This window comes from Stylophora pistillata, chromosome 13 (genome assembly GCF_964205215.1).
Source record: "Stylophora pistillata chromosome 13, jaStyPist1.2, whole genome shotgun sequence".
NCBI lineage: Eukaryota > Metazoa > Cnidaria > Anthozoa > Scleractinia > Pocilloporidae > Stylophora > Stylophora pistillata.
Window position 1 is genome coordinate 19,224,115 of NC_142531.1, and position 18,380 is coordinate 19,242,494.

Here is an 18,380-nt window from a genome sequence, read left to right on the forward strand (position 1 = left end):
TCTTCTTGCAACCTTCACGTTTGATTCAGGTGTGACAATGTAAGGAAAAATAAGATGCTTGACACTCTTGCAGGTAAAAGGACTAAAAGTTATTTACATTGTATACACAGTCAGCAGTAACCACAAGTCAGTTAGTGATATCAAACATAATTAACTCACTCTGAGGGAGCTACAAACTCCATGAGGTCTTTGCAGGTCATCTTAGCAGGTACACTTAACATGCAGATCATTTCACTCCGATAGACCCCTTCCGTTAATAAAGTCATGTCACTAGATAGATCAATAGCATCAATAATAATATTAACATAGATTAGATCAATTGTAATGGATTCTCAGATTTCACAAAAGGATAATTGGGATTTAGACTGAAAATTTGAAAACCATGTACACTGGAAGTATGTATGGAAAGTCGTATGAATGTGTTCCCAAGAACACAACAAAAAATGTGATTTCATAACTGTGACAAAATTTATCAAGTAGGGGGTGTTGTTTGATTTAACACTTAATTCTCAGAGCTTAAATAGCAAGAAGACTATAGAAATCTAGGGAGTGAGAGGGTTAGAAAAAGAAAGTTCAACTGTAGTTTCTTACTTGTTCTTGTAAATATGAATGATTCCCTGGATGATCTCAACAATTGGATTTCCACAGAAGAAAGCTACCTTTCCCTGCCCACCACTTTTCTCCTCTTTTTCATCTCCATGACCAGAATCTAAGTTTGTATCTTTGTCTTCATTTTGAAATGAAGAAAACAAAATATTTTTTAATTTGAAAGGCAGTTACAAACAGTAAGTCTCCCTTAGTTCTCTAACTTTGCTCTAAAATTTTACCCTTTGACCCCTAACAGAAAGTGGCATCCTTAGAATATCACCCCTGAAATATACATCAAGGTTCTGAGAATAAAGGAAACCATCAACAATTATGAAGAAGCTGTTAATTGTGAAAAAATTTCTCCTTTCCAGCACCTTAAGAGATGTATGGACAAAAGTATGGAGAATATGCGTGCTGATATTAGGGTGTAAATGGTTAAGAACACTTATGCAGTCGAACCTCGATTATATCTGGACTCGTTGGGACTTGATGAAATAGTCTGGATGATCAGGAATATGAATATTAATAAGGAACAAAAACTGATTAAATTAAGAAAGTGGCATTTAATCCTGAAACAAAACATTTACAAATCATTTTGAAAAAGATATGGTGCACATCCTCACTGTCTGAGGTGAATACCTCTACATGTGTGTATTAACAATTAAAATTAATGAAAAACATTTTTACATTGGCCTGAAATGTTGAAATAAGTAAGTATGTCTTAAAGAAGAACATCACCGTTACTTCACTATTCAATGGCGCTGTAGTTTTAAAAAGAATATGACTACTGATCTTGATCATGATTAATATTTATTCAAGAAAAAATTGGGAACAAAGAAAAAGTCCGGATAATTGAGAAATCCGGATAATCGAGGTCCAAATAATTAAGATGCAACTGTATGTTAATCTCACACCAGCTCATGCATTTAAAAAAAATTCTTACAGCCTTGCATAACACATTGTTAAAACAAATAGCTTATGTTGGCAGGCTTAGTTTTCTCCATTTTACTTCCTTTTTCTTGAAAATCATGACAAGCTCACATAATGGCCATTCTAAAATTTAGTGCTTTAGTAACAATAAATCACCTCATGTTGGGTTAATATTTCAAGATATCATGTACTTCTTGACCAGTCAGAGTATCTCTGTAATCACTTGAGCAATAAACCTCTTTGACTTGTATTTTTGTTTTCCCGATGAAGGTCTCAAGGGAAACCCACCAAGTCACCCCCACCCCCATTTCTTTTGTAAAGTATATCTACAAATGCACATGAATAGGATGAAATTAGAAAGAAACAAATCACTAGTCATCACATGACCTATGTTACAAAAAACAAAACATACAATATGGAGAGGTGTTTTATACTAAACACCAATAATAAGGAGGTCTGCCTCACTTTATATCACAGCGAAAAAGTACAATGGTATGATATACGGCCTTGACCTTACCACCACTCGTTGCATGAGTTTCAATGCTTATGTCATGGACGTATCTTTCACCCCGGTGAACTTTCATTTTTTCCTCAGAGATAGAATCAGTAGACATGGGTTCCTTATCCTCTCCACTAGCCAGTTTGCCCTTGTCTGATATAGACATTTCTTTACAAGCCATAAATCCAGGGGCTAGAACACATTGAATGTATCTTCGTTACACATTTCACCCTTTTATCCCTAATAGTGACTGGTATGTAATTTCTCGTTATGATATTCTCCCCAAATCACACATTAAGGTCAAGAGAATAAAGAAAAATGATCAAGCACCAACGAAACCCTTGATTGTTAAACAGATTCTCCTTGTTAGCCCTTAGAAAATGTATATAGAACAGTATGGAGAATATGCATACTGATGTGGGTGTGTGAAGAGTGAAATTTCGATTGATGAAAGTTGGAAGTGGATTCTTCTCTGCCTCATTTATGGCTCAGATACGTACAATGAGCAAATGGGAACATTTAGTATTTACGTGGAATTTGTCAACAGTTATAGTCAAACGGTTCAAGCCGGTTAATGAAGTGGATAAACTTGTATTATCAAATATAAAATTCATAAAAATATTATATTGAACATAACAAGTCTGTACTCACCACAGTAATCTAAACCTTGCGGCCCAGGCAAATCGTCCGCAACCTCAAATCTAAGAACTACCAGGGAAATGGACATTTATTCTTCCTTTCTGTCCAACACATTTGTAACTTGAAGAAATGTCTACCGCAAACCGGGCCAAAACGTCTTTTAGACTACTGTTTTCGCGATTTCATCGTGATTAGGATTTTGCGAGCCTTCATTCGTGGAACAATAGCGCAAAACAGCAACATCGTCATGTAAGATTTACAAATTGTCATGTAAGGTCGAAGTATGCAAGTGTCGAAGTTTCGTATCCTAGTTTAATTTGGTACCAGGTAACTGCGTTCTCTAATTTAAATGAAATTGTTCTCGTGCCAGGTATTCCAAAGAGCTGGAGTTTTGTCCCAACTGCTATTAAGGCGAGGTCTTTACTTTAGTGAATGCGATTTTGATGTGTATAGAGAAGCTAACAGCTTACCATTTTCGCGGGAAAATCAACTTTGTCCGGGTGAAAAAGAATATCAGAGACCGTTACAGGAGCAATCAAATTATGTTGAAGTGCTCTTGTGCTTATCTTCGTTGAATTTTTATTCCGATTCCTTTTTTACTCGGCACATCAAGTCTTTTGTAAAAAGGTACGTCTTATATGCATGGATCGTACCAATTCTCACTGAATATTTTCTTAAAGGTATCGCTGCTGCAGAATACCCTACCAACCATTTACTCGTCATTGAATAAGAATAGCTTCTATTGTGTATGCTTCGTTCTTCAGGGTCTTCTTAGTTTAACAAATATGGCGCTTTTTAAGACTATTGTCACCATCGTCCTCATTGTCACGGCATTCAGCGTTACATCATTCTCTACGCACTTTAAAAACATCGTCTCTCAAATTCTCGAGATCTTTCGAACGTGGATGCCATCGTTTGTCAATATATTGGAAGACACTGTGGCCACAATTTACAAATATTGTGCTGAACGCTTTCTTGAAGACATCAACAGAGCCATTGCTGGCTTGGTTACCCTTCACAACAATGGAATGGGTTATACAGACGAATTCCTGCAGCAAGTTCTTGGCATTGATGGTAATAAATTTCCTAACTTGATGATGATGTAAAATGTTTTCTCTAAGCTTATACAGGCTTACAGATGCTAAATTGTAAATGAAAACCTTATTCACACAGGCAACATAATTACATGTCGTAAAAAAAATAAATAAATAAAGGGAAGGTCTAGCTGTCTTTTTTTTTTTTTAGCATAAGCTGTTGTATCAATATATTCTCTCTACTATCATAAAAACACTACGACTGCCTCAAGTCAATTTGAATGCAAGAAAAGAACTACTTACAACATCTCTACTCAAAAACACTTTACTCTGATACATAACCAGTTATCTGATCACGAATACTATTTTTCAAAATTTCTTACAGGTGCTACTTTGCCAGATCAAGTTGGAACAGCAAGAAATAAACTCTTATCGCTCATTTTGTTCCTCTTTTGGGTCATTATGGGTCTCATTTGCATTTCCAGAATGTCCTATAACAAATTTTTTTTTTTGATGTCTGGTACATTCCTTGTCCATGCTTTTTTTGGGCCTGTCTGGTGCATACGGTGGATGGCATTTTGTATTGGAATTTGCTTATGGATGGGTTCTCTAGTCTCCAGTAAGCCAATACCTGCAGCAATCACTGTTTTGATTGCTTTCACCTTGACAGGCCTAAGAAGATGGACGAAGAAAGTTGATATGTCGACAAACACCAGTTATCTCGTGAAGTTTAATGAAAGTATCGAGCAAAGACTTGATGGAATAGAAAGAAAACTAGATCTCTTGATGACAAGGCTGAATGACATGAACCATAATGTGCACTACAACTGAAAAAAAAAAATGCACAATAGATTTTTGCCAAAGATGGGCTATAGATTTTTGCTAATCCTGATTGGTGGAGAAGTTATGAAAGGAAAAACTGTCAACCATAGCAATTCCAGGATGGACATGGATGGACATGTCTCCTTTCAATTAAGGATTAGAGTATAATTATTGATAAGAGCTAAGTCTAAATCAACTATCATGTTTAGGAACTGAGGATTAGCAATATGATTGTCCCTATGATAAATCTACCAGCTGTTCAAACTTGACATCAAGAAAGGCATGTTCTTTAATGAATAAGGATACAATTTGGATATACCTCATGTTGCTCACTTCAGTCATTGTTTGCCACAAAATTGATATTGATTGATGCAGAAGAAATCTTCCTTGATGCCTAACCCTTTGCCCCTAATAGTGGTCTGCATCTAAATTCTGCTATCACAATGCTGTGCTCTAAGAAATTGAGAAGGGAGCCCACTGCTCTGAAACTTTGAAATACAGGGTGCCCAACATATGCTTTTATATGAAAAAACTAAAATTCACCAGTTGCCCAAGAGTGAAAGTAGAGTACCAGGGGCCACTGGGCGCTGCTAGACCACAGCCCCGGAATCAAACATGGAGGTCAAATTTGACAAATTCTCCTTTAAGTGCCTTAGAATTTGTACAAAGTGCAGTATGGAGAACTTACATACTGATGTTAAGGTGTAAAGGGTTAATAGTTTGTGGTTAGGATGAGATTTAGCTTAGCTAATGAAACAACAGTCTGTTCTGTTTTAATAATAATAATAATAATAATACAGTTCTTAAAAATGCATTATACATATTAAGTCTCAATGCTTTTACATAAGATTTAAAGTAATTACAAAAATAAGACAAAATTGAACTATAAATTCAAAGCGATTTTAAAAAGGTGAGTCTCTATCCTGGTTTTAAAGGAATCTATAAGGTTTCGGAATATCTCATAAAATCAAGAAGTTTGTTCCAAAGCATGGGGGATGCACACGCAAAGGATCTGTCGCCATTGGTAGAGGTTCTAGATCTTGGGACAGACAGACTGGTGGACCTTGAGGAATAGAGGGAGCAGACAGGTTTATAGAGAGTTAACAGATTTGCCAAGTAATCAGGAGCCAGACCATGTAGTGCTTTACTGATAGGAAAAAAGAGGATTCAGCTTAGGGATTCAGTTATTAATGAGAATATCAGTGTGATTAATAAATGAATTTTTGCATGAGTGCGTGGGTATGATATAACCACATTTATTAAAAGCTGCCAGATTCTTGCACAATTTCATTTGTTAGTTTTTCCAATGTATAGGGTGTCTTATTTATATATAGCCTACAGGGAAGGCATCTCATTGGCTTATGATCGTTTATCCGAATGTCAGAGTGGAGAGGGGGTAGGAGGTGGGGAAGAGCTGCCTCCACCCCAGCCCTCTCTGTGTTTTTTACTTTCACTCACCCCCTTTGTATGGCACTTGCTTACCCAAATTCTGCCAGCTCTGCAGGCTAGTTAATGTAGAGAGGAAAATAAGTAACTGGAAGATATTAAGAATTCAAAGGATGTAGATCAAGCCTTCCTTAAGATAAATCAACTTACACAACTAGAATAAAAACAAAGTTGATAATAAATTATTATTGTAGTGGATTATTGAATTTTTGATTATCAAAAAATTTTTATGAACGATTAATGCCCTTGCAAATGTTTAAGTCTTTACTTCCTCTATCTTGTAACCTTACTCACCTGTTCACAAGTTTAAGAATGACCCATCCACTTAAAAACTCATCACTGCCACCAGCTGCCACTGATCTTAATTCTCCTTCATCTCCCTCGATTAAAACATCTGTGCAACCCAGGCCCACCCATGTTGTTACTATCGCCCCACTCCCCTCCCCGACGGAAGGAGGGTCGAATCTGCCTCCACGGAAGTGGGGGGTTATATTTTCGCTTTCCGTCGAGTCTGGTATGCTCTTGCGGCAGTTTCCAAAGATTCGTGTTGGTATTTTCACTTTTTTAGCAGCTTCCTCAGCCGTTGTTCGATCCAGTGAGTATAAAACTTTAGTTATCGTGTGATCTGCATGCAAATCTCAAACTATCGCGTTGGTTCGAACATCACAAAACGCCAGCTTTTTCAGAAACAACGTAACACATCACTGACCTTTCCAATGTATATTGATCGATGATTTATAAACTGTTATTACGCCCATTGAAAATGATAATTATGTAAAGGGAAGCATTAAACGCAACATTTAGTTGACTTTTATATATAGACTGTGGAAAAAGTCGTTTGGTGATAAAGGTTAATGTTTGAGTAACGTCAACTAGGTTTTTCGTTTTAAATATAGCTTAATTTTAAAATTATTCCCTTCACAAATTTTTTTAAAACTGTGTCAGACTTTCACTTTGTATAAAAATGTTACTGGAGAAGGAATCTTCGTGTGTTTCTCTTGTAACAGGAGTTGGCAAATATTCTTTGTTAATATTCATGCATGTAATTAAGCTCGATTAATGAAAGGAAATCAGGAAATATTTTTTGAGTAAAGATATAGTATCCAATCGCTCAATTAGCATACAAAAGTGATATTCCTGTGATGATTCTATTTCTCTAAATATATTTTAGGACAGATGCATCGATGACATCATCATGAATAACTTTTACTTTTTTATCATATACATCAAACAGATTCTATGCTGCTGTGGGCTCTGCTCAGTTTTACATTACAGAAGAACATCACAAAACGCAAAACATCAGGGATGCACTTGCCTAATTCTGTGTGCCTCTTCTTTATTCTTACCACATTTGCTGTCATCCATGACCTATTGCTGAACAGATACATGGCAAAATGGAGTCCATTTGTCAGATAAAATTAAGACTTTGAAGATAAATGTTGAAGTTCTAAATGAATTTAGGTCAAAATGATTTAAACATTAGTTAAGTTAAGTTAGTTTGCCTTTTTGTTTGTTAAAGATAAATCATTGGAATTCGTGAGCCAAAAAAAATCACAGAAATAAAGTTAGTAAGGAATTATCTACTCTAGTTCCATTTTAACTTAATAGAGATATAATATACAATCAAGTGCTAAACAAATCAATAAAGGATTAAAAAAAGGATATGCTTCATAGCATTAACATTATATTTACTTTTTATTATCCTTAGCTCAAAGTGGACTGTGTTACTATACGATGCACACCAAGGCCAGAACTCTAGAATACCCTTGCTCAAATGTAAAGAAGTTTCCAGTAGCCTCAGAGTTTGCGAACTGGAATGTTCCATTCCCAGAATATAAGCCAGTAGATTACACCTCTGAGCACATTCTTCAGATGCCACCTTATGCTGATCCAGATATAAGGTGAGAATAAAAATTATTACACGACTCAGGCAGTCAGAGGGCCAATAACTAAAATCAACCAATCAAAATGCTCTATTGCCAGTCAATATTCTTTCAGTATTGGACTGGGCACTGTCCCGAATGATACCGCACTTGTGTCCCTTTAAACTTCAGTCGTACAATAAATCTCTTATTAACCAAGCTTCCTCGGGACCGCACTGGAAGAATATCGGCCCTCTGTCTTTTTTGTATGGTTCGAGCACGGCTCGGTCCGCACTGTCAAGACCTCGAGCCAATATTCTCCCAGTACAGCCCTCGCACTTGGTTAATAAGATATATTTATGACATTACCCCTTTACACCCTAACAGCAGTATGCATATTCTCCATACTGTACTCTATAAATTTGATTAGGTGCTGTCAAGGAGAATTTATTTTACAATCAAGAGCTACTTTAGTTGTTGATCATTTCTTTTATTCCCATGACCTTCATGTTTGATTCAGGCGTGGTGGTGTTGGGAGAAATTGGGATTTAATCTGAGAATGGTTGAAGGAAACTCAATGCTTGTCTTTCTTAACCCATTAACCCTTAAGAGTGATTAACACCTAAACAATGTCAAAAATGTATTTCTCATAAAGTATTTGATCATATTTTTTCATCTCTTGACCTCAGGAAAGGACCTGCTAAAGTTCCTCTTAAATTCAATGCCCTGGATACAACGTATAACACTGACAGGAAAAGTTACACAGGAGAATATAAAGTTGTGCAAGGTGTTCCAAGGTAACGAAGGAATACTGTGCACAGATAATGGAGAGAGAGAGAGAGAGACAAAGTTGGCCAATGTTTGGCACACTGTGAACGGTGTTCTCCTTTTCAGCGGGAAGCAGTAAAATTTACAACCCATAGTACCTTTTAGTGTGAGGCACAGGGGTCTCATGGCTAGTGTGCTTGACTCTGGATGGAATGGTCTGGGTTCCAGCCTTGGCTGGGATATTGTGTTGTGTTCTTAGGCAAGACACTTTACTCCCACAGTGTCTCTCTTACCCCAGGTATTTAAATGGTAGCGGAGAATTTAATGCTGGGGGGGGGGGGTAACCTTACATCAGGTCAGCATTACATCTGGGGAGGGAGTAGAAATACTCCTGGTTACTTTTATGCTATGGACACTGCAGTTAAGTGCCAGTTTGATGGGCCACCTGGCTCATAAACAGGCTTTACCCTAATTACCTACCTAGCACCTCTAATTACCACCTAAAATAGCTTGACATTTTTCAGGTAAGAAGATTGCTCTATCAGTTTGAAAATTTTTTTACCTGTCATGCTTAAGATAAGGGGGTACACTGTTAGGTGGTGGCTCACAAGGGTTGTGATCATTGTCAAGGCCCTTATCTCTCGCAGTGCCTTTCTATGTCCAAAAGTATTAATGGGTACTAAGAGACTGTTGAGGAAACTCACTAAAACTTTTGGGCAGGGTGAAGTAGGAGTAATTAGGTATCCTGGTAGGACTAGCACAATCCTCCAAGCTCAACTTGGAAGTTTGAACTCAAGTTGGAATTTAGTGGCCTTAAATCTAAAGATAATTGTTAGAAAACAGTCACAGCTTGGAGAATTGTAGCACACCATTCAAGAGGAGTGGCATTGCTTTCAATCCCAACGAGCTTCAGAAAGTGCAATTGGCTGTGGCAGTAATAGGCTACCCTGCTTGAAAGAGCAAGTGTTACATAACTAAAGGAGATCTAATTAGAGCATGGTAATAGAGTTGGAAGGTAGAGAGATTTTGATGTTGATATATATCTGATGCTCATGATGTTTCTTGCTCAATCATAGCTAATACCATTCTGTTTGCCTCAAAGGAATCCTGTTGGTAGGACAGGAATGATTGGAAGAGGATGGCTTGGTAGATGGGGCCCCAACCATGCCGCAGATCCAGTTGTCACAAGGTACGTGTGGTACTTCATCTTCCCCTGATACAAGGGTGATCTGAATGATTGAAGGGGGCCATATACAAGGTCAAGTCAACTTTAAAAACACACACACACCTCTTTTATTACTGAGAATCAAAAGCAATTTTTAAGAGACAGTGTAGATCAAACATTCAAGTTGAAATCATACCCAGTTGCTTTCCATAGCTAAAAGAGTCCATATAATCCTTTAATGTCTTTTCCTTTGAAGTAGAAGTAGAAGTAGACATCTATATTTATACAGGATAGCCCCTTCAGTGTAGTAAACACTGGTATCAACAGGGGTCCTGTTACCCACCCAACCCACCCCAGGGGAGGACATCCATTACACAGTAATCTCGTGTGTGGGAAATTAATGTCTCCTGCCCCTAACCCTGCAGGAGACAGGACCTCCATTTATTCGTCCCTATCTGAGAAGACTAGAATATCTAATCATTTCTTGATGTTATAGAAAGGTAGCAGATTCTTCTCAATTATTTTAAGACCCTAAGTGTTGGTCCGGCCGGGGCTTGAACCCTCTACTTCCCGAACAACAGTCCAGCGCTCTATCCATTGAGCTAACCGGGAGGCGGTTAGCTAAATGGAAAACAGAACTTCATAGTATGCATATCTATTTCACAATTCAATTTCAATCAAAGGTGGAAAAGAAGCAGTTCAGGAGAAAAAGTTATGAAAGAAGGAAAACCAGTACTAGAAATTGTTGCCATTCAGAGGAGAGATTGCAAGGAATGGGCTCTTCCTGGGGTAGGTTTCTAACAAACACAAGTTTTTCTTTTAGAAAAATTGAAGGCTGTTTGGAGACTGCACTATCCACGTAAACCCTGCCCAGTGGCCACCTTGAGGATGCAGGAAGGGTAGTTGCCATGAAGAGGGGGCTGTTGTTGGGTGGTGTGGTTGATATGACACCGGTTATTTTGACCATTAGGAAAATTTTATTTAACAAATTCGCCCATTGCAACACATAAGTACAAAAGCTGTCAAGAATTCATGACTGTGAAAATAAAAAAAATTAAAAAAATCAGAAGATGAATGCATGAAAAGCAGCTGAAGATATTGCCCAGTAATTATCTTAATTTGCGAACGAATCTTTTCAGGGTATGGTAGATCCAGGCGATACTGTCACAAACACTCTTAAGAAAGAATTTGGAGAGGAAGCCTTAAACTCCTTGGAAGTTTCACCTGAAGAAAACAAAAGAATCCAGGAGCATCTTGAGCATCTTTTTCATCACGGAACTCTGGTAATTGCACATTTTGAATGTCTCAACAGAAAAATTAAGTCTCCTACCCCACCTTCTTGTTTTTGCTTTACTGTGATTTGTGATTGGTCTAGAAAATTTGTACACCATCTCGACTAATCGGGTATAAGTGACTTGGTCATGTATGTTTCCCTATGCTTCAGGCATTTTCCTAGAGACTCTCGTTTTCACATATTAACCACGTGACCAAAAAATGAGAAGTCTGGGAACGAGGATGGCGGTTTTGCTGTTTTTAACTTGGCTTCTCGTTGGCCTTTGTGATATTTAAAAATTTATTCATGTTTAGCATGAACTTATCAAGGTATGAATACAGGCGGGGAGTTTGGAGGTCTTAAGAGGTGCTCGTGGTGCAGCCTGGGATAACTCTAGCTTCTTGAGCGCTTTCCAAATTTTCAAGCGTGCATCCAAACTTAGATACCTGTAAAGCTGAAATTATGAACTTGTTGTTTAAAACGGAGCGAACACATTGGTGCGTTTGAACGAGAATGCTTCACCTGGTTTATAAAAAATTGTCAATGAAAAGTAGCTTCTTTGAACGAGTTTTCCATGGAAAATTGGCTTTTTTCAATCGGTTTAGAAAAATGCACAAATGAAGTCAGAGAACGCAATTTTGATAGAAATCTTAGCTTGATAAAAGTCAAAGACCCAAAGAAGGGTTGTGAGTCCTCAAAATGGTGTTATTATTATCGAGCACGGTACATTACGTTCATGGGAACAGACCCCAGGAAATCTTGCAGTTTTTCTATGAGAGACCTCCACGCTTTTATTATGATTGACAGTAACACTGGTAGAAGGATCCTAGGTATGCTTGTGATAATTTCTTCGCTAGTTTCTTCCATAGACAATCGAATAAGGTATATATACACCATGATGGCTCATGGAGAAGATAGGACGAGCGCGCCATGTCACAACATTATTTGTTCCAATTGCGTCTTACGTTCCCTTTGGTGTTGTTGTTTTTAAAGGTATTTCAAGGCTACATAGATGATCCTAGAAACACTGACAACGCCTGGATGGAAAGTCAAGCGGTTAATTTTCACGACGATAGTGGAAACGCCTTCAATAAATTCACTCTGCAAGCTGGAGATGACGCTCAACACGTGAAATGGGTTGAGGTGTCTCACGAACTGCGCTTGTATGCAAACCATCTCGACTTGGTAAAAGAAGTAGCTATGCAGCATAATGCCTATTGGTAGCATTATGCTCCATTAGCCAGTGGACACAAATTTTCAATTTTTAAATTTAGACTTGCTTTGTACATCCTACACATGTGACGTAGAGTTCGAGCCTTGGGTCTTTTTATTTAAGCAAAGTTTAGCTGTGTTTGACAGAAACGCGTGCTAGATAATTCACAATTCAGCCCGGCAAAACTTTTTGACCTTTAATTAGAACACTTATATTTTTGAACAGTGTTAAGAGGTTGCTAAATATTATGCTAGTCAAAGGGAGCTTCCCGACGACAATTCGTCAACTATATATCTCGCCGCGTACGATTGGTCCAAATGGGTCATGTGATAAAATTTTAATATGGGTTCTTTTGCATGATTGTGCCACGCGACCTTTTCAATCATAAAAAAATTGGTCTTTGTATTGTATTAGCACCAGAAAGAGAAAAATATTATGATGAAATATATAGACAAGGATTCCAATTGTGAGGGCACTGACTACAAGGAAGAGCAAGACCAAACAGTTAACCACATTGTTTTAAAGATTTATGATGAAATATTTGCTCCCGGAATCTTTTTCAAAACAGTTCGAAAACTTTAAGCAGTTCCTAAGTATCAGTCAGTGGCCTCAACCATAATTGTACATTGCACATGTGCACCGATTCAGTTGAATATAAAAGGTTCCTTTGTTGTATTTCATGTTCAGCTGGTTCGATGTAATTTTTTCGAGATTTTTTTCCGTGTGAAGTCCGCGCAATGCATTTCATTTAAAATAAGTTAACTAATTGTTTAAAACTATTTTACTTCCTGAAGACTGAGGGTGTCTTTCTAAACGGAAGCCTTGAGCAAGCTGCGAACTTGGTGTTGCGTGGTATTCATGTGTGTCACTAAGGATTGTTCGAAAATGTAAAACTAAAAATCGTTGTAGATATGCTAAACATGACTCTCGGGTTCGATAAGCCACTATTCATCATTTGTGACGTGTTAAACAGGGTAGCGAAGTGAACGGCTTTTTCCCATCAGTGTCTCAGCAGCACTCCCCTCCCCCCCGGCCCAAACTTTTTTCAAGGCCCCCCCCCCCGAAATGAAAGTCGAAACTAGGTGTTTATAAAGCGAACTCTGTGAGTCTCCTTATACGGTCACCGTAGGGTCTTACTTCTTACCTTTCCCCTCTCCCCCCCTCCCCCCGGGAAGCTTGTAGCCGCAAAACTCTAAGCGCACTATTTTCTTCATCTCAGCCCTTATTCTTTTTTTCTTTCTTTTGATGTTTTCCTGTCTCGCTTAAGTAATTTCTTCGGTTTTCTTCAGGATGAAAGTAATTCTAGACAGCAATGTGGAAGACTCGAAAAGTAATGACGAAGTGTCTGTCCAGTTTGCGCTTTTTTGTCCTAGAGAAATTTGTTCCTGAACAAAAGCTTTCAGTGCAAGGGAACATAACCGGTTTCTTAGTTTTGGGAATACTTACTTAATTCGCGTCCGAAAATTTAACAATAGTGTTGCAGAGTGTCTAATGAGACATTTTTAGACCTACGTTGCGAGAATATGCTATTTTGCTGCGTTTTTCCTTTCTCTAAAATCCCGCCCAAGACATTCTCCCTTCCCATGCCGTTTCGAATGGCCGGAACCTCAGGCCAACAATTTGGGCTTCCCATGTCGTCGAATACCATAGCAACCTTATCATACAGGAAATAATGTTTGGGTATCATGTTTAAAACTTTGAAAAACTGAAGACACATTTTGATTAATGCTTTTCACGACTTCAGTTCATATTGCCTTTCAAAATATGATTAGCATGTCAACATAAGTAAGGTGTCAGCGTTTACGTTTTTCAAGCATAAATCAATAAACTTTCGCCACTGTGACTAACACGAAAACGCGAAAAATCGCCTCGATAGGGCTGACAGTGCCACGATACTCACTCACTATCAGTTGGGCTGTTTTAATTTTGTCAATTGGTGTTTTCACGTTAAATTTTTACATTTTCTTTGTGGACAAGAACTTGGTTGGTCAACTATGGACGGGAAATTTGCTTCATCAAAGCATCATCAGTGCAAAGTAAGTAAGTCTTGGGACATATTCTACTAGATTTCTCAAAGAACCTTGGGTTGCAAATTATTTTGGGCTAATTGTATTTTTTTTGTTTTGAAACGGGATTTTTAACTTGAAATAAAAGAAAAACAATTACGATTCAAATATATTTTTGGATTTTATGATGGCTTATCGGGTAGATGCAATCGACGGTAGAATCAATAGCAAATCGATACTAACATTAACCGATTGATGTTTTGCGGTTGCGATTACTGTTTTTAACAAACAATCGGTGATAACACTGGTGATTGATATTGTTACGATTGCTGTATTTTAAAAATAACACAAGGGATAGAGGTTTAACACCGTCGATCGATACTTAAACTACGATTGATATTTAGTTCTATCATAGTTAGTAGAGGGGAATAATAGGCCGGCCCTTTGAAGTTAGTCGACTTTCCAAACCAGTCCCCTCTACTAACTATGGTTCTATCAATCTGCTTCGGAACATCAGCGATGTTTAATCAGCGCTTTCAACTGGAGTCTTAAAACGGCGTCTACTGAAATAACACAAGCGATTGAGGTTCAGCGCCGGCGATTGACCATGTTACAACAGCAACTAAAACGATTTACAATTACGATTTGCTGCTAGCACTAACGATTGAGTTTTATCACTAGCGATTCATATTTTAAGCACAAATTGCTCCCCGATACACAATATTGCTTGCTTTAGCAAAAAATTGTATTTAAAAAAAGTTGTGGAATTGCTCGACATTTCTCTACAAAAGCCTAACACTCTTAAACCTCGTAAAGTGGATGTCGCGTGCTGAGTAAATTCTTTCGAGATCTTGACTTTCTTCCTATAATTTCATTCATTCCCAGTTTTATGACAAAACAAAAGCAACATTGAAAATATACAATTTATTAGGATCCTTAGTAATGACGAAATTAGAATGATATTCAAATGGAGATCTTCACAGAAGATAGCCTTTAAAGACTGTTAGAAAACACTGAGATAAACAGAAAAGTTGGAAAAAAAAGGGCTGACCCAAGGTTCCACCCTTTTTTTTTTATAATTAACGATCTACTTGCTCTTCGAATAAGTTTTGTAATTGCAAATTCAGCGTGGAGAATAAAAAATGGAAGTGATTAATACGAACAATCACCTTGAGCAGTCTGGGCCATAGACAGTTTTGCCTATACCATTTTCTGTGATAGATCGGTCGAGACAAAACCATAACAAACTGAGTGAGTGGTACTGGTTCTTGCTAGCTTTTTCGTGGCGGCCATTTTGAAAGGCGAAGGGTACGGCGGAACAGAATTTCATAATTTCAAGCGAGACATCATTGACGTATTTATTGACTTCACTATATGTTGAAAGAAAAAAGTTTGTTTAACCGTGTTCAAAATTTAGAAATAAAGAGAGTTCTCTTCTGACCGTGAATTCAACAAGGATTAAACACGAAACAATGAATAGGAAGAATAAAAAATGTAAGAAAGATATTTTCCAGGAAATTCATCTACAGAAATTAACTTGACGCAGAGCAACAGACTACGAGTAGTCCCTCCTTTTCGGCTAAGTCCGTCGCGTGTGTAAATCAAACTCAGTGGAAAAAAAAAACTGATGCAAGCGCACTGCGGGGAATTCTTGGGGTGACACAGATACACTCGCCTCACTCATGGAGCTCCTGTGGCGTATCAACGTTACTCCGAGAATTCCCCGCGGCGCGAACATCAACTTTTTTCGCTGACTTTTTTTTTTTTTGACGCGTACGATGGACTTCGCAGAGCAATTTTATATTCTATTATTGGATGGATTAACTTTTTTTTTTTTCCAAAAAAGAGCTTGTTACCGCTGAGACTGAGCAGGCCTCTTCACATATAACAAACATATAACATATAACAAACAATTGTCACAAATTGGCAGACATACAGAATTGATTATGATGGTCTATCGACTGATATTGAAACAGAAAACAATGTTGTAGTGCCACCTACAAGAATCACTAATACTTCTGCTTCACTGATTGACGTTATATTTACATCTAGACCGCGATCATTTCTGTCTTCTGGAGTCTATGGTACAGGTATAAGTGATCACAGTTTGGTTTATGCTGTAATGAGATCTCATTGTCCAAGACCTTGATTGACGTTATATTTACATCTAGACCGCGATCATTTCTGTCTTCTGGAGTCTATGGTACAGGTATGAGTGATCACAGTTTGGTTTGTGCTGTAATGAGATCTCATTGTCCAAGACCTTGTGTGGAAATTAAGAACAAAAGAAACTTCAAACACTTTGACCGTGATGTTTTCTCAAGAGACGTCAGTCAAATTCCTTTTCCTTTAAAAGTACACACAACCCACAATTCCTCTATTCGCTCCGACGAAGGGCTAACGCTCGAAACGTCAGCTTTTGTAATCGTTGCGGTGGCCAATTTACCACTTCAACTTTGTTGATATATCCAAATTATTTCGTTACTACCACCGACGCAGCCCCAAACAGTTTCTTTCGAAACTATCAGCCTTTATTTCTAATACAACTCTTCACACATACTAAGGTACCCCGGGTAAACTCATCGACTTGACTAGATCGTCGATACTGTCCATCTTCTCTGTTTTCAATGGATTTTTACACATATCCTCTCACCCGGGGTACCTTAGTAGGTGTGAAGAGTTGGTATTAGAAGACTATGGGGAGGACCCATTGAGAGAGATTTGACTAGGCTCCAGGTTGATCGCGCATTAACGGTCTCTCAACTGCACAAGAAGTTCCTTCCACGCATTAGGAGAATTCCGAACGGCCGTTAATTTGAAATTCTCGCTGGATTAGTTGCTCGACAAACCGACTTTTGTGGGATTTTTTTCGGTGAACTTAAAGGGAAACTATTTGGCTTTCGTGCTGCCGGGTTTTGATTCGAGGGAAAGTATTTAAGTATTGTTTTCGAGCGATTTTGGCGAGCATGTGTCAACAGAAGTTTCCGACCTTCCCGTACTTTATGCACGGTAATTTAGGGCGTCAAGTTAAAACACATCAAAACGGCCTCAAATCGCGAGGAGAACAACACAGACTACTCTCTACGAAGGTAAGACTTTATTTCTTTGACTATTTCACACAACTTTACATTTACGGAGCTCAAAAGCAAGTCCAACTAAACCACTATACAAACTCTTTAATTATTCACTGTGAAAGAGCCTGTGACAGAGCTTGGGCGACCTGTGGTTGCAACACCTGCGGAGAAGGATTTTGTCGAGGTGGTGACTATGGTGCGTAAATCAAATGTCTTATTTGATCCCCTACGTCTAATATTCTTTGGCACAAACTGGGAAAAATTGCACCGGTTTCTTCTTTTATTCCTCTAGCTTATTAAATTCACTTACGTGAACGGCGAAAGTCTGCTATTATTATCCGCCATTTTGTGGAATGCTTCTACATGGGTGTGTATTTGTCATGAAGTGTACCAGCAGCTAATGGTTATTTTCGTGGTTACGAGCAGAATTTGTGTTACAGAATACCTCCTCTTCGCCCCTTTTCTTTTTTGAGCCACTTAGTCGAATCTGGGCAGCACAGCATAGCTTTTAAAGTTCAAGAATTTGTAGTGTGCCATTATCTGTTCGCTTGGCTGCTCGCTATGAGTGGTCATTCTCCACCTTTTTTCTACAAAAATAACAAACGTTTGCTACATATCGATGTCTTACACAGTTGGCACAAGACATTGCGCAAAAGTGTCCGCCGAAGCAAATTGCGACCAAAATATGGCGGGAGTTTTGCTAGGCGTATAACGCAGAGCGGCTGAAGCTTGAGTTTTTCTGTTGTATATCCAGCATGAATTGATGCGTTCGCGTTGTTTCTCACAAAGATTAAGGTGTGTTTGGCAAATACTGTGTTGTGTTTGCAAATAATGGGTCGTGTTTTGATAAGTTTGTGCTATGTTTCACAATTAATTTGTTATCTTTCATAAATTATTTGTTTTTGCTGATATGTGCTACACAGCCTCCCCCCCTCCCCTCTCCCCCCTCCCCCACCCCGAGTAGACTTTCTATTACTTGAACACGCCAAATCGATCCAAAGACGATATTTCTTGTACCATTTGCGTCTGGCAGTGATCTAGATAATAGTGGGGAAACCGGA

General features: G+C 38.2%; 3 protein-coding genes and 1 long non-coding RNA gene across 5 annotated transcripts in view; 3 read left to right on the forward strand and 1 right to left on the reverse strand.

Moving 5' to 3' along the window:
- LOC148717987 (uncharacterized) overlaps positions 1-1,768 on the forward strand; it is a 2,221-nt gene extending 453 nt beyond the window's left edge. The window contains exons 1-2 of the long non-coding RNA XR_015994605.1: positions 1-73; positions 960-1,768. The exon at positions 1-73 is cut by the window's left edge and continues 453 nt beyond it. This is a non-coding gene — a long non-coding RNA (uncharacterized LOC148717987). The remainder of the gene's footprint in view (positions 74-959) is intronic.
- Positions 1-2,940, reverse strand: part of LOC111336842 (BRCA1-associated protein) — a 14,737-nt gene extending 11,797 nt beyond the window's left edge. The window contains exons 1-4 of one of the 2 annotated variants that reach the window (XM_088743037.1): positions 2,669-2,940; positions 2,036-2,209; positions 592-727; positions 160-270 (exon numbers count right to left, since the gene is read on the reverse strand). In XM_088743037.1, coding sequence (XP_088599163.1) covers positions 160-270; positions 592-727; positions 2,036-2,209; positions 2,669-2,744 — 497 coding nt within the window. In that variant the 5' untranslated portion in view covers positions 2,745-2,940. The remainder of the gene's footprint in view (positions 1-159; positions 271-591; positions 728-2,035; positions 2,210-2,668) is intronic. The other variant, XM_088743038.1, reaches the window with a different exon arrangement.
- Positions 2,941-3,441: 501 nt separating this feature from the next.
- Positions 3,442-6,156, forward strand: LOC111336844 (uncharacterized). Its single transcript, XM_022943010.2, has 2 exons — positions 3,442-3,730; positions 4,076-6,156. The coding sequence occupies exons 1-2, from the start codon at positions 3,442-3,444 to the stop codon at positions 4,519-4,521; spliced, it is 735 nt and encodes a 244-aa protein (XP_022798745.2). The 3' UTR covers positions 4,522-6,156.
- A 238-nt stretch (positions 6,157-6,394) lies between these two features.
- LOC111336843 (ADP-ribose pyrophosphatase) lies at positions 6,395-12,914 on the forward strand. The gene is made up of 7 exons (XM_022943009.2): positions 6,395-6,553; positions 7,667-7,859; positions 8,510-8,617; positions 9,691-9,777; positions 10,437-10,542; positions 10,893-11,036; positions 12,020-12,914. The coding sequence occupies exons 1-7, from the start codon at positions 6,475-6,477 to the stop codon at positions 12,248-12,250; spliced, it is 948 nt and encodes a 315-aa protein (XP_022798744.2). The 5' UTR covers positions 6,395-6,474; the 3' UTR covers positions 12,251-12,914.
- Positions 12,915-18,380: the final 5,466 nt, after the last annotated feature.

Bases quoted from the DNA above. Each gene is read 5' to 3' on its own strand.
- LOC111336844 (XM_022943010.2), top strand. From the start codon at position 3,442: ATGGCGCTTTTTAAGACTATTGTCACCATCGTCCTCATTGTCACGGCA. The intron at 3,731-4,075 runs GTAATAAATTTC...AATTTCTTACAG, and splicing joins GCAAGTTCTTGGCATTGATG to GTGCTACTTTGCCAGATCAA.
- LOC111336843 (XM_022943009.2), top strand. From the start codon at position 6,475: ATGCTCTTGCGGCAGTTTCCAAAGATTCGTGTTGGTATTTTCACTTTT. The intron at 6,554-7,666 runs GTGAGTATAAAA...TATTATCCTTAG, and splicing joins CTCAGCCGTTGTTCGATCCA to CTCAAAGTGGACTGTGTTAC. The intron at 10,543-10,892 runs GTAGGTTTCTAA...GAATCTTTTCAG, and splicing joins AGGAATGGGCTCTTCCTGGG to GGTATGGTAGATCCAGGCGA.